Raw genomic sequence first — 16,142 nt, 5'->3', positions numbered from 1 at the left:
TTAATTTGGATTTATCGTATTTTTTGTTTGTTTATTTTATTTATTTGCAATTTACCGTAATTCCACCATACATACAGTGATTAACTACATTACCTACAGCTGCATCAGTTTATAGTAATATTTTAGAGGATAGGGTGGGCTTTGATTTCATAGCAAATATGCCCCCCCCCCCCCCCCCCCCCCAATGTCAAACCCGCTCCTACACTTGTTTAGTGTTGAAGTTCCTCCTCTCTCTTCCGCAAGATCAAACCAGTTTAATCCGGCTAAAAGTGAAAGTAAAACTTACAGCAGCTCCATTTTGTGAAGAGTGGAACAGTTATTTAAGAAAGAAACACGGTGAGTATCTGACTCTGATCTGTCATTTAAGAATATGAACCTACACAGTGAAGAGTTTCTAATGTTTTTAACGAAGTCGCAATAACTGAATGTATTTAACTGAATACGCAGTTACGTTTGTAGGTGCCGTTTTGTTGTAGTTAACTGCGTGTACAGAAACAAACAGGCGAACTAAACTCGTCTGATTCACAATAACTAAAGTAAACTCGTACTATGATCATCTAAAGACGCGAAAAAGTATTACATTAGTATATTTACAGTTTTATACATTTGTCCATTTTAAGTCTATTTTACACCCCACCACAGTGAGAGTCAACGTGCGTCTTCGTGACATCGGCCTACATGTTTTACTCTCTTCCCACAGTACTGCCCCGTGGTACAGAGCATTTATTGAAATATACTGTGATTGAAGACGTTTATAGTCCTATACACACACACACACACACACACACTCAGTAACGGTTCAGTCCCTGTTTGACATGTGGCACCAGGAAGCGACACCTACGTGACATCGGCCGACATGTTACCGCAGTAAAGTTGGTTCAGCGTTCTGTATTCGCCAGACATTCAGGAAAGAATGGGCTCGTTATTAAAAAACAACATGTAGTGTATGTGATAAATACTTATTGTGAATTTATCCCCACACAATGGCTTTCAATAAAGATACATTTAGAAGATGTGAAAAGGTCACATCTAGGAATTAACGGAGTTCGTGTTAGTCGGTAAGCGCTTCCGTGCCAAGACAACTTTTCAAAATAAAAGTCATGGGTTACTTAAAATTTTTAAGTTGCACATGTGCAACGGAACATGTGAACCTACAAACACAAAGGTATCAAGTGCATACAAGGAGCAATGCATTTTATGTGCATCTGGACTTGTGAAACATTTCTCACATTTGTGAAAACACATCACAGCTCAGATTTCCTATATTTTACATTGGTGGACCAGAATACATGCGGCTCACGGTTAAATGACATGACCTAGACCCCCCATTTCAGGCCTATAGTGAAGTACACATAAGGAGCAATGCATTTCATGTGCATCTGGACTTGTGATTCACTTCTTACAATTTATTTGCAGAATTTCTTTGAGTTGTCTGGTATCCGATTTTAATAACAGTAATAATTAATTAATTAATTAATTAATCATGCCTACATATTGTGGCTAATTGTGTTAACAGAATCTTTAGGTTACAGCATTTTCTTAGAATATTAATAGAAATTTATTTTTTTTATTTCACCATAATGCTTACCTGACTTTTAAAATAATTAATTTAAGGATTAATCATTAAATATTCATTTGTTCATTAATTTTGAATATTATAATGTTATGTCCATACTATAACATTTTATTTGAATTTGTAGTGAAATATAGAAGTATATAAATATGGTTATTTATATTGAAGAATCTCTCCACCGATTACAGACTTTTCTTTATTTAGCTTTAATACCTTCACTGGACAACACTGCCTAACGACGGTTATTATCACAATTATTTACAAATGAAGGTGATTTTATACGCCAGGCCAGAGTTATGTCCAGAGTTAATGTTAATGGTTCACAGAATGCCAGGCTGAACGGTGGCCCACACACACTTTCACCTCAACAGATGTGACCCTCATTGCAGAAGGTTTGGACACCCCTGCTGTGCGCAGATACAAACTACAAATACAACAAGCGTCATTTTGCAGGAAGTGCCACAAATGTCTTGGACTGAGTCATCAGATCTACCAGTGTTTAAGTGTCCAAATCAGCCTAGACTACATGTTCACACCGTGCTGTTGATAAAATCACATGTTAAAAGACTTAACGGTATCAGACCGGTGTTGCCCCAGTGGTGTGCATGTAAGTGTAGATAAGGATTTATAGAGTGAATATTCTGCACTTTCTTTATATACATGTGAGCTGGTCTGTGATCCAGTATACACACATCTTAAAAACACTTTATCCAGGACTTTAGTCTGACAGTGTTCTTGACACTAAACTGCTCAGATGAAGATATTTATAGTTACACTCATGGCATTTAGTAGACTGTCTAATACATACTGACTTACAACAGTGATTTAGTTCTGTATTTGATAGAGACTACAAACTTCTTCTACAAGTCTCTCTGGACAAAAGTGTCAAATGCTGTAAAAGTAAATAATGTAATTGAATATGTATCTGGAATTATTTATGTGTGTGTATGTGTGTGTGTTTGCAGGATTACAGCTGTAATCTGTAGGAGGAGACATGACCTCCAGAATGAGTGTCTCTGGGGAACAGCACACACAGAAAGGAGAGAGGTGAGAATAACACACACACAAAGGAGAGAGGTGAGAATAACACACACACACACACAAAGGAGAGAGGTGAGAATAACACACATGAGACACACATGGGGGAACCAGCCAGGAGTGAGTCAGAGTCATCCAGGAGTGAGTTACAGTCACCCAAGAGTGAGTCACAGTCACTTAGGAGTGAGTTACAATCACCCAGGAGTGAGTTACAGTCACCAGGAGGGATTTACACTCACCCAGGAGTGAGTCACCCAGGATTTAATTACAGTCACCCAGGAGTGAGAGTCACCCAGGAGTGAATTACAGTCACCCACACTTGAATTCCCACTTTGGAAACAACAAATGAATCGCACCATTCTGTCACGTCTGGCTCCGCCCTCCTCTACTAGCTGTCCTCTCTGTCGTCCTGGTCCGTGTGTAAGTGTTTTCCTACCCTAACCTTAACTCTCTTAAATCCTGCAAGTGTGTCACACCTGCTCTGCCCAATCAGAACATATTCCCAGCTGCTTATGGGGGATACAAGTTCTAACTCTGGACATTTTGAAGTTCACTTTTGTAACGCTGGGTGTGGTGTGGAGTGAAGAGGTGGACACAAATGCTGAGGAGAGTGAGATTTATTAAAGAGAATTCCATAATCAGGGTGGTACAAACAGGTCATGGTCACATCATCAAGAGAGTCAGAAACATGAACGTAGACAACAGGAAAAGACATACTAGAATACGAAGAACAAACAAGTACAAACCGAAATCCACATGTACATCCAACAGTATATCCACTATAACATTAAACAACAATAATCAATTATCCAAAAGACGCTACACAGATCACAAGCTTTATATAACCACATACTCAACAAGTAACACCTGAAAATGCTAACATGGGGGAAATGTTACAAATTACAAGGCGGGACTAAGAAAGACACATGGCTGTACTGTTCTGAGATCAGGTAATGATGATGTAGGAATGTGAGTGTTGTACTGTGTTCAGGTAATGATGATGTAGGAATGTGAGTGTTGTACTGTGTTCAGGTGATGATGATGTAGGAATGTGAGTGTTGTACTGTGTTCAGGTAATGATGATGTAGGAATGTGAGTGTTGTACTGAGTTCAGGTAATGATGATGTAGGAATGTGAGTGTTGTACTGAGTTCAGGTAATGATGATGTATGAATGTGAGTGTTGTACTGAGTTCAGGTAATGATGATGTAGGAATGTGAGTGTTGTTCTGTGTTCAGGCAATGATGATGTAGGAATGTGAATGTTGTTTTGTCTTCCAACATCTTTCTGTAATTTTGTAACAATTTCTTAACAAATCATGAATAAAATTGTAACATTAGACACTTTCAAATTACATTTCCACCATTTATACACAAATTATGTTTTGCATTTTGGTGTTAACAATATCTTTTTTTTAATGGTGTCGTTTAGTGAGACTAAGCGTAAAGGATCTGACTCACCTGAACACAGCTGTGTGTCCGTGAACAGTTACTGGTCAATGGACCATCCAATACATTTCAGACCGTAAGTGAATCTTAATGAGTTCAGGTAATGATGTAGGAATGTGAGTGTTGTACTGAGTTCAGGTAATGATGATGTAGGAATGAGTGTTGTACTGTGTTCAGGTAATGATGATGTATGAATGTGAGTGTTGTACTGAGTTCAGGTAATGATGATGTAGGAATGTGAGTGTTGTACTGAGTTCGGGTAATGATGATGTAGGAATGTGAGTGTTGTACTGAGTTCAGGTAATGATGATGTAGGAATGTGAGTGTTGTACTGAGTTCAGGTAATGATGATGTAGGAATGTGAGTGTTTTACTGAGTTCAGGTAATGATGATGTAGGAATGTGAGTGTTTTACTGAGTTCAGGTAATGATGATGTATCAATGTGAGTGTTTTACTGAGTTCAGGTAATGATGATGTATGAATGTGAGTGTTGTACTGAGTTCAGGTAATGATGATGTAGGAATGTGAGTGTTGTACTGTGTTCAGGTAATGATGATGTAGGAATGTGAGTGTTGTACTGTGTTCAGGTAATGATGATGTAGGAATGTGAGTGTTGTACTGAGTTCAGGTAATGATGATGTAGGAATGTGAGTGTTGTACTGTGTTCAGGTAATGATGATGTAGGAATGTGAGTGTTGTACTGTGTTCAGGTAATGATGATGTAGGAATGTGAGTGTTGTACTGTGTTCAGGCAATGATGATGTAGGAATGTGAGTGTTGTTTTGTCTTCCAACATCTTTCTGTAATTTTGTAACAATTTCTTAACAAATCATGAATAAAATTGTAACATTAGACACTTTCAAATTACATTTCCACCATTTATACACAAATTATGTTTTGCATTTTGGTGTTAACAATATCTTTTTTTAATGGTGTCGTTTAGTGAGACTAAGCGTAAAGGATCTGACTCACCTGAACACAGCTGTGTGTCCGTGAAGAGTTACTGGTCAATGGACCATCCAATACATTTCAGACCGTAAGTGAATCCTAATGAGTTCAGGTAATGATGTAGGAATGTGAGTGTTGTACTGAGTTCAGGTAATGATGATGTAGGAATGTGAGTGTTGTACTGAGTTCAGGTAATGATGATGTAGGAATGTGAGTGTTTTACTGAGTTCAGGTAATGATGATGTATGAATGTGAGTGTTTTACTGAGTTCAGGTAATGATGATGTAGGAATGTGAGTGTTGTATTGAGTTCAGGTAATGATGATGTAGGAATGTGAGTGTTGTACTGAGTTCAGGTAATGATGATGTATGAATGTGAGTGTTCTACTGCCTTCCAACATCTTTCTGTAATTTTGTAATAATTTCCTAACAAATCATGAATAAAATTGTAACATTAGACACTTTCAAATTACATTTTCACCATTTATACACAAATTATGTTTTGCATTTTGGTGTTAACAATATCTTTTTTTTATTGTGTTGTTTAGTGTGACTAAGCATAAAAGATCTGACTCACCTGAACACAGCTGGGTGTCCATGAAGAGTTACTGGTCAATGGACCATCCATTAGGTTTTAGACCGTAAGTGAATTCTAATGTGTTCAGTTAATGATGATGTATGAATGTGAGTGTTGTACTGTGTTTAGGTAATGATGATGTAGGAATGTGAGTGTTGTTCTGAGTTCAGGTAATGATGAAGTAGGAATGTGAGTGTTCTGAGTTCAGGTAATGATGATGTAGGAATGTGAGTGTTGTACTGAGTTCAGGTAATGATGATGTATGAATGTGAGTGTTGTACTGAATTCAGGTAATGATGATGTAGGAATGTGAGTGTTGTACTGAGTTCAGGTAACGATGTAGGAATGTGAGTGATGTACTGTGTTCAGGTAATGATGTAGGAATGTGAGTGTTGTACTAAGTTCAGGTAATGATGATGTAGGAATGAGTGTTGTACTGTGTTCAGGTAATGATGATGTATGAATGTGAGTGTTGTACTGAGTTCAGGTAATGATGATGAAGGAATGTAAGTGTTGCACTGAGTTCAGGTAATGATGTAGGAATGTGAGTGTTGTACTGTGTTCAGGTAATGATGTAGGAATGTGAGTGTTGTACTGAGTTCAGGTAATGATGTAGGAATGTAAGTGTTCTTCTGAGTTCAGGTATGATGATGTAGGAATGTGAGTGTTGTACTGTGTTCAGGTAATGATGATGTAGGAATGTGAGTATTGTTTTTTCTTCTAACACCTTTTTGTAATTTTGTAACAATGTCTAAACAAATCATAAATAAAATTGTAACATTAGACACTTTCAAATTACATTTCCACCATTTATACACAAATAATGTTTTGCATTTTGGTGTTAACAATATCTTTTTTTAATGGTGTCGTTTAGTGAGACTCAGCGTAAAGGATCTGACTCACCTGAACACAGCTGTGTGTCCGTGAAGAGTTACTGGTCAATGGACCATCCAATACATTTCAGACCGTAAGTGAATCCTAATGAGTTCAGGTAATGATGTAGGAATGTGAGTGTTGTACTGAGTTCAGGTAATGATGATGTAGGAATGTGAGTGTTGTAGTGAGTTCAGGTAATGATGATGTAGGAATGTGAGTGTTGTACTGAGTTCAGGTAATGATGATGTAGGAATGTGAGTGTTTTACTGAGTTCAGGTAATGATGATGTAGGAATGTGAGTGTTTTACTGAGTTCAGGTAATGATGATGTATCAATGTGAGTGTTTTACTGAGTTCAGGTAATGATGATGTATGAATGTGAGTGTTGTACTGAGTTCAGGTAATGATGATGTAGGAATGTGAGTGTTGTACTGTGTTCAGGTAATGATGATGTAGGAATGTGAGTGTTGTACTGTGTTCAGGTAATGATGATGTAGGAATGTGAGTGTTGTACTGAGTTCAGGTAATGATGATGTAGGAATGTGAGTGTTGTACTGTGTTCAGGTAATGATGATGTAGGAATGTGAGTGTTGTACTGTGTTCAGGTAATGATGATGTAGGAATGTGAGTGTTGTACTGTGTTCAGGCAATGATGATGTAGGAATGTGAGTGTTGTTTTGTCTTCCAACATCTTTCTGTAATTTTGTAACAATTTCTTAACAAATCATGAATAAAATTGTAACATTAGACACTTTCAAATTACATTTCCACCATTTATACACAAATTATGTTTTGCATTTTGGTGTTAACAATATCTTTTTTTAATGGTGTCGTTTAGTGAGACTAAGCGTAAAGGATCTGACTCACCTGAACACAGCTGTGTGTCCGTGAAGAGTTACTGGTCAATGGACCATCCAATACATTTCAGACCGTAAGTGAATCCTAATGAGTTCAGGTAATGATGTAGGAATGTGAGTGTTGTACTGAGTTCAGGTAATGATGATGTAGGAATGTGAGTGTTGTACTGAGTTCAGGTAATGATGATGTAGGAATGTGAGTGTTTTACTGAGTTCAGGTAATGATGATGTATGAATGTGAGTGTTTTACTGAGTTCAGGTAATGATGATGTATGAATGTGAGTGTTCTACTGCCTTCCAACATCTTTCTGTAATTTTGTAATAATTTCCTAACAAATCATGAATAAAATTGTAACATTAGACACTTTCAAATTACATTTTCACCATTTATACACAAATTATGTTTTGCATTTTGGTGTTAACAATATCTTTTTTTTATTGTGTTGTTTAGTGTGACTAAGCATAAAAGATCTGACTCACCTGAACACAGCTGGGTGTCCATGAAGAGTTACTGGTCAATGGACCATCCATTAGGTTTTAGACCGTAAGTGAATTCTAATGTGTTCAGTTAATGATGATGTATGAATGTGAGTGTTGTACTGTGTTTAGGTAATGATGATGTAGGAATGTGAGTGTTGTTCTGAGTTCAGGTAATGATGAAGTAGGAATGTGAGTGTTCTGAGTTCAGGTAATGATGATGTAGGAATGTGAGTGTTGTACTGAGTTCAGGTAATGATGATGTATGAATGTGAGTGTTGTACTGAATTCAGGTAATGATGATGTAGGAATGTGAGTGTTGTACTGAGTTCAGGTAACGATGTAGGAATGTGAGTGATGTACTGTGTTCAGGTAATGATGTAGGAATGTGAGTGTTGTACTAAGTTCAGGTAATGATGATGTAGGAATGAGTGTTGTACTGTGTTCAGGTAATGATGATGTATGAATGTGAGTGTTGTACTGAGTTCAGGTAATGATGATGAAGGAATGTAAGTGTTGCACTGAGTTCAGGTAATGATGTAGGAATGTGAGTGTTGTACTGTGTTCAGGTAATGATGTAGGAATGTGAGTGTTGTACTGAGTTCAGGTAATGATGTAGGAATGTAAGTGTTCTTCTGAGTTCAGGTATGATGATGTAGGAATGTGAGTGTTGTACTGTGTTCAGGTAATGATGATGTAGGAATGTGAGTATTGTTTTTTCTTCTAACACCTTTTTGTAATTTTGTAACAATGTCTAAACAAATCATAAATAAAATTGTAACATTAGACACTTTCAAATTACATTTCCACCATTTATACACAAATAATGTTTTGCATTTTGGTGTTAACAATATCTTTTTTTAATGGTGTCGTTTAGTGAGACTCAACGTAAAGGATCTGACTCACCTGAACACAGCTGTGTGTCCGTGAAGAGTTACTGGTCAATGGACCATCCAATACATTTCAGACCGTAAGTGAATCCTAATGAGTTCAGGTAATGATGTAGGAATGTGAGTGTTGTACTGAGTTCAGGTAATGATGATGTAGGAATGTGAGTGTTGTAGTGAGTTCAGGTAATGATGATGTAGGAATGTGAGTGTTGTACTGAGTTCAGGTAATGATGATGTAGGAATGTGAGTGTTGTACTGAGTTCAGGTAATGATGATGTAGGAATGTGAGTGTTGTACTGAGTTCAGGTAATGATGATTTAGGAATGTGAGTGTTCTACTGCCTTCCAACATCTTTCTGTAATTTTGTAATAATTTCTTAACAAATCATGAATAAAATTGTAACATTAGACACTTTCAAATTACATTTTCCCCATTTATACACAAATTATGTTTTGCATTTTGGTGTTAACAATATCTTTTTTTTAATTGTGTTGTTTAGTGTGACTAAGCATAAAAGATCTGACTCACCTGAACACAGCTGGGTGTCCATGAAGAGTTACTGGTCAATGGACCATCCATTAGGTTTTAGACCGTAAGTGAATTCTAATGTGTTCAGGTAATGATGATGTATGAATGTGAGTGTTGAGTTCAGGTAATGATGATGTAGGAATGTGAGTGTTCTATTGGTTGTAGTGTTGAGGTGAGGATGGTGTCCTGGATGTAGTGTTGAGGTGATGATGGTGTCCTGGTTGTAGTGTTGAGGTGAGGATGGTGTCCTGGTTGTAGTGTTGAGGTAAGTATGGTGTCCTGGTTGTAGTGTTGAGGTGAGGATGGTGTTCTGGTTGTAGTGTTGAGGTGATGATGGTGTCCTGGTTGTAGTGTTGAGGTGAGGATGGTGTTCTGGTTGTAGTGTTGAGGTGATGATGGTCTCCTGGTTGTAGTGTTGAGGTGATGATGGTGTCCTGGTTGTAGTGTTGAGGTGATGATGGTGTCCTGGTTGTAGTGTTGAGGTGAGGATGGTGTCCTGGTTGTAGTGTTGAGGTGATGATGGTGTTCTGGTTGTAGTGTTGAGGTGAGGATGGTCTCCTGGTTGTAGTGTTGAGGTGATGATGGTGTACTGGTTGTAGTGTTGAGGTGATGATGGTGTTCTGGTTGTAGTGTTGAGGTGATGATGGTGTCCTGGTTGTAGTGTTGAGGTAAGTATGGTGTCCTGGTTGTAGTGTTGAGGTGATGATGGTGTCCTGGTTGTAGTGTTGAGGTGAGGATGGTCTCCTGGTTGTAGTGTTGAGGTGATGATGGTGTACTGGTTGTAGTGTTGAGGTGATGATGGTGTACTGGTTGTAGTGTTGAGGTGATGATGGTGTTCTGGTTGTAGTGTTGAGGTGAGGATGGTGTCCTGGATGTAGTGTTGAGGTGAGGATGGTGTCCTGGTTGTAGTGTTGAGGTAAGTATGGTGTCCTGGTTGTAGTATTGAGGTGATGATGGTGTACTGGTTGTAGTGTTGAGGTGATGATGGTGTTCTGGTTGTAGTGTTGAGGTGAGGATGGTGTTCTGGTTGTAGTGTTGAGGTGAGGATGGTGTTCTGGTTGTAGTGTTGAGGTGAGGATGGTGTCTTGGTTGTAGTGTTGAGGTGAGGATGGTGTCCTGGTTGTAGTGTTGAGGTAAGTATGGTGTCCTGGTTGTAGTATTGAGGTGATGATGGTGTCCTGGTTGTAGTGATGAGGTAAGGATGGTGTCCTGGTTGTAGTGTTGAGGTGATGATGGTGTCCTGGTTGTAGTGTTGAGGTAAGTATGGTGTCCTGGTTGTAGTATTGAGGTGATGATGGTGTACTGGTTGTAGTGTTGAGGTGATGATGGTGTTCTGGTTGTAGTGTTGAGGTGAGGATGGTGTCCTGGTTGTAGTGTTGAGGTGATGATGGTGTACTGGTTGTAGTGTTGAGGTGATGATGGTGTCCTGGTTGTAGTGTTGAGGTAAGTATGGTGTCCTGGTTGTAGTGTTGAGGTGAGGATGGTGTTCTGGTTGTAGTGTTGAGGTGCTGATGGTGTACTGGTTGTAGTGTTGAGGTGATGATGGTGTCCTGGTTGTAGTGTTGAGGTAAGTATGGTGTCCTGGTTGTAGTGTTGAGGTGAGGTTGGTGTTCTGGTTGTAGTGTTGAGGTAAGTATGGTGTCCTGGTTGTAGTGTTGAGGTGAGGATGGTGTTCTGGTTGTAGTGTTGAGGTGATGATGGTGTACTGGTTGTAGTGTTGAGGTGATGATGGTGTCCTGGTTGTAGTGTTGAGGTAAGTATGGTGTCCTGGTTGTAGTGTTGAGGTGAGGATGGTGTTCTGGTTGTAGTGTTGAGGTGAGGATGGTCTCCTGGTTGTAATGTTGAGGTGATGATGGTGTACTGGTTGTAGTGTTGAGGTGATGATGGTGTTCTGGTTGTAGTGTTGAGGTGATGATGGTGTCCTGGTTGTAGTGTTGAGGTAAGTATGGTGTCCTGGTTGTAGTGTTGAGGTAAGTATGGTGTCCTGGTTGTAGTGTTGAGGTGATGATGGTGTCCTGGTTGTAGTGTTGCGGTGAGGATGGTGTCCTGGTTATAGTGTTGAGGTGATGATGGTCTCCTGGTTGTAGTGTTGAGGTGATGATGGTGTCCTGGTTGTAGTGTTGAGGTGAGGATGGTGTCCTGGTTATAGTGTTGAGGTGATGATGGTGTTCTGGTTGTAGTGTTGAGGTGATGATGGTGTCCTGGTTGTAGTGTTGAGGTGATGATGGTGTTCTGGTTGTAGTGTTGAGGTGATGATGGTGTTCTGGTTGTAGTGTTGAGGTGATGATGGTGTTCTGGTTGTAGTGTTGAGGTGAGGATGGTGTTCTGGTTGTAGTGTTGAGGTGATGATGGTGTTCTGGTTGTAGTGTTGAGGTGATGATGGTCTCCTGGTTGTAGTGTTGAGGTGAGGATGGTCTCCTGGTTGTAGTGTTGAGGTGATGATGGTGTCCTGGTTGTAGTGTTGAGGTGATGATGGTGTTCTGGTTGTAGTGTTGAGGTGATGATGGTGTTCTGGTTGTAGTGTTGAGGTGATGATGGTGTTCTGGTTGTAGTGTTGAGGTGATGATGGTGTCCTGGTTGTAGTGTTGAGGTGAGGATGGTGTCCTGGTTGTAGTGTTGAGGTGAGGATGGTCTCCTGGTTGTAGTGTTGAGGTGAGGATGGTGTTCTGGTTGTAGTGTTGAGGTGAGGATGGTGTACTGGTTATAGTGTTTAGGTGAGCATGGTGTTCTGGTTGTAGTGTTGAGGTGATGATGGTCTACTGGTTTAGGACAGTGTTCCTCACTCACAGTTCCACCTGATCAAACTCATTCAGCTCATCATGGCGTCCTTCATGAGCTGCATCAGGTGTGTTGGAGCAGGAAATCACTAAACTGTACAGTGATGCAGGTGTCCAGCACTGGTGGTGAGGAACACTGGATTAGGACATTAAATCAGTTAACCTAGGGGCATTCAACTATATTTTTCTGTGGGCCAGATTTGGCAGAGAGCTCTGACCTGTGGGCCAGACAATTTTCAGACCAATACCAATACTGTGATAGTGGATGTAAAATTAAAGCATTACACTACAATGTAATGGCGAACGTAACTTGTTGACGGGGGGGTGGGGGTGGCGAACGTAAATTTTTACACTGTCGTAAAATGTTGCAAATAAAATGTTATTTATTTTTGCAGTGGTTTATGAAATATTTTTAATTATTTATGAGGAGATAGGCCGCGGGCCAGTACAAATGAATTTAAGGGCCGGTTCTTGCCCGCAGTTGAATACCCCTGATCTAGCCTGTACTGTACAATATCTGCTATATCTCCCCTTTAAACACAGTGTTTTGTTTGTCCACAGTGAACTAAAAGGGAATGTTACGGACATCTACAGAGAACAAAGGAAGTCCAGACCAGTACAGACCAGTAAGTGATCTGGGCCATGAACCAGACAGAGCTCACTTACACACTACAGACCAGTAAGAGATCTGGGTCATGAACCAGACAGACCTCGCTAACACACTACAGACCAGTAAGAGATCTGGGTCATGAACCAGACAGACCTCACTAACACACTACAGACCAGTAAGAGATCTGGGTCATGAACCAGACAGACCTCACTAACACACTACAGACCAGTAAGTGATCTGGGTCATGAACCAGACAGACCTCACTAACACACTACAGACCAGTAAGAGATCTGGGTCATGAACCAGACAGACCTCACTAACACACTACAGACCAGTAAGAGATCTAGGTCATGAACCAGACAGACCTCACTAACACACTACAGACCAGTAAGAGATCTGGGTCATGAACCAGACAGACCTCACTAACACACTACAGACCAGTAAGTGATCTGGGTCATGAACCAGACAGACCTCACTAACACACTACAGACCAGTAAGTGATCTGGGTCATATACCAGACAAAATCAAAAATCAAATCAAATTTTATTTATATAGCGCTTTTTACAACAGTTGTTGTCACAAAGCAGCTTTACAAGTGCCGAGTCCTAGCCCCCAGTGAGCAAGCCAAGACCTCACTAACACACTACAGACCAATGGGTTAAGGTTTGTTTTGTCATATGGTGTTTTCTTCCTTTAGTTGAGGGGTGTTACACCCTGTATATGGACATGAGTTAGTAACTGTAATAGGTTCACTCTTCCTTTAGTTGAGGTGTTACACCCTGTATATGGACATGAGTTAATAACTGTAATAGGTTCACTCTTCCTTTAGTTGAGGTGTTACACCCTGTATATGGACATGAGTTAGTAACTGTAATAGGTTCACTCTTCCTTTAGTTGAGGGGGTGTTACACCCTGTATATGGACATGAGTTAGTAACTGTAATAGGTTCACTCTTCCTTTAGTTGAGGGGTGTTACACCCTGTATATGAACATGAGTTAGTAACTGTAATAGGTTCACTCTTCCTTTAGTTGAGGGGGTGTTAGACCCTGTATATGGTCATGAGTTAGTAACTGTAATAGGTTCACTCTTCCTTTAGTTGAGGGGTGTTACACCCTGTATATGGACATGAGTTAGTAACTGTAATAGGTTCACTCTTCCTTTAGTTGAGGTGTTACACCCTGTATATGGACATGAGTTAATAACTGTAATCGGTTCACTCTTCCTTTAGTTGAGGTGTTATACCCTGTATATGGACATGAGTTAGTAACTGTAATAGATTCACTCTTCCTTTAGTTGAGGTGTTAAACCCTGTATATGGACATAAGTTAGTAACTGTAATAGATTCACTCTTCCTTTAGTTGAGGGGTGTTAAACCCTGTATATGGACATAAGTTAGCAACTGTAATAGGTTCATCTTCCTTTAGTTGAGGTGTTACACCCTGTATATGGACATGAGTTAGTAACTGTAATAAGTTTCTCTTCCTTTAGTTGACGGTGGAGTATTTAATTTGGGTTTACTTCAATAAAGGTGTTTTAAAGGTGGGCCGAATTTAGAGGTAATACCCAAATACAGTAACATCATGTGTTTCTGGTGTTTTAGAGATGGTCTCTATAAATCAGCAAAATCTCAAACACAAACTACTGGAGAAATGTAAAAAAATTAATGAAGGACTCCCAGATCATGGAAGCTCAATCCTTCTGAATGAGATCTACACAGAGCTCTACATCACAGAGGGACGGAGTGGAGACGTCAATAATGAACATGAGGTGAGACAGATTGAGACAGCATCCAGGAGACCAGCAACACAGGAGACACCCATCAAATGTAATGACCTCTTTAAAGACAAATCCATCAGAAGAGTGCTGACTAAAGGAGTTGCTGGAATTGGGAAAACAGTCTCTGTGCAGAAGTTCATTCTGGACTGGGCTGAAGAAAGAGCCAATCAGGACGTCCGCTTCATATTTCCACTTCCTTTTAGGGAGTTGAATTTGATAAAGGAGAGAAAATTCAGTCTGATGGATCTGCTTCATCACTTTTTCCCAGAAACAAAACAATTACAGTTAATAAAATGTGATGCTTATAAAGTCATTTTTATCTTTGATGGTCTGGATGAATATCGACTTCCTCTAGATTTCCAGAACAATGAGAGTTTATCAGACATAACGGAGTCGACCTCAGTGGATGTGCTGCTGACAAACCTCATCAAGGGGAATCTGCTTCCTTCTGCTCTCCTCTGGATAACCTCTCGACCAGCAGCAGCCAATCAGATCCCTCCTGAGTGTGTTGACCTGGTAACAGAGGTACGAGGGTTCAGTGACCCTCAGAAAGAGGAGTACTTCAGGAAGAGAATCAGTGATCAGGTCCTGGCCAATAAAATCATCTCACACATGAATTCTTCAAGAAGTCTCTACATCATGTGTCACATTCCAGTCTTCTGTTGGGTTGCAGCCACTGTTCTAGAGAGCATGTTGGGTGAAGCAGAGAGTGGAGAGATCCCCAAGACTCTGACTCAGATGTTCACACACTTCCTGATCTTTCACATCAAACACAAGAACAGAAAGTACCATGGAAAAACTGACGTTGATCCTCACCAGACTAGAAATATTGTTCTGGCACTGGGAAAACTGGCTTTCCAACAGCTGGAAAAGGGCAACCTGATCTTCTATGAGGAAGACCTGAGAGATCGTGGCATTGATGTCAAAGAAGTGTCAGTGTACTCAGGAGTGTGTACCCAGATCTTCAGAGAGGAGTCTGGACTGCACCTGGGGAAGGTGTTCAGCTTTGTACATCTGAGTGTTCAGGAGTTTCTGGCTGCTTTATATGCATTTCTCTCCTTCATCTCCAACAACACAAATGTGCTGGAACATCAAACCACTGCAGACCTACATTACATTAAAAGATCAACCATGTCTGACTTCCTTACGAACACAGTGGACAAGGCCTTACAGAGTGAGAATGGACACCTGGACCTTTTCCTCCGCTTCCTTCTGGGTCTCTCACTGGAGTCCAATCAAACTCTCTTACGAGGTCTACTGACACAGACAGGAAGCAGCTCTCACAGCACAGAGGAAACAGTCAAGTACATCAAGAAGAAGATCAAGAAGAATCTCTCTCCAGAGAAAACCATCAATCTGTTCCACTGTCTGAATGAACTGAAAGATCATTCTCTAGTGCAGGAAGTCCAAAAATATCTGAACAGAGGAGGTGACCGTCGTCTCCGTGGAGTCAGTCTCTCTTCTGCTCAGTGGTCAGCTCTGATGTTTGTGTTGCTGAACTCAGAAGAGAAGCTGGATGAGTTTGACTTGGGTAAATATCACCCATCAGAGAAATGTCTACTGAGACTGCTGCCAGTGGTCACAGCATCCAGAAAAGCTGAGTGAGTATTTTCATTCATAAACACATTACAGCACCAGGGGGGAGTTTCACAAAGCATCATAGAATCACACACACACACACACACACACACACACACACACACACACACACACACACACACACACACACACACACACACTGCATGTCTCTCCTGAATACACACACTGTA

The 16,142-nt window shown here is 40.1% G+C and overlaps 1 protein-coding gene across 14 annotated transcripts in view; it reads left to right on the top strand.

Moving 5' to 3' along the window:
* Positions 1-208: 208 nt before the first annotated feature.
* Positions 209-16,142, top strand: part of LOC143487815 (NACHT, LRR and PYD domains-containing protein 3-like) — a 98,531-nt gene continuing 82,597 nt past the window's right edge. For 2 of the 14 annotated variants that reach the window (XM_076987012.1, XM_076987011.1), the window contains exons 1-12: positions 215-336; positions 2,539-2,620; positions 4,042-4,134; positions 5,002-5,094; positions 5,554-5,646; positions 6,457-6,549; positions 7,296-7,388; positions 7,766-7,858; positions 8,669-8,761; positions 9,181-9,273; positions 12,548-12,612; positions 14,198-15,974. In XM_076987012.1, the coding sequence (XP_076843127.1) occupies positions 2,568-2,620; positions 4,042-4,134; positions 5,002-5,094; positions 5,554-5,646; positions 6,457-6,549; positions 7,296-7,388; positions 7,766-7,858; positions 8,669-8,761; positions 9,181-9,273; positions 12,548-12,612; positions 14,198-15,974 (2,639 nt within the window). In that variant the 5' untranslated portion in view covers positions 215-336; positions 2,539-2,567. Of the gene's footprint in view, positions 337-2,538; positions 2,621-4,041; positions 4,135-5,001; positions 5,095-5,553; positions 5,647-6,456; positions 6,550-7,295; positions 7,389-7,765; positions 7,859-8,668; positions 8,762-9,180; positions 9,274-12,547; positions 12,613-14,197; positions 15,975-16,142 lie in introns of all 14 variants that reach the window. The other 12 variants (XM_076987009.1, XM_076987008.1, XM_076987006.1 and 9 more) reach the window with 11 other exon arrangements.

The sequence above is a fragment of the Brachyhypopomus gauderio genome, unplaced genomic scaffold, assembly GCF_052324685.1.
Source record: "Brachyhypopomus gauderio isolate BG-103 unplaced genomic scaffold, BGAUD_0.2 sc50, whole genome shotgun sequence".
Lineage (NCBI taxonomy): Eukaryota > Metazoa > Chordata > Actinopteri > Gymnotiformes > Hypopomidae > Brachyhypopomus > Brachyhypopomus gauderio.
This window is presented reverse-complemented; position numbering and strand designations above follow the sequence as displayed.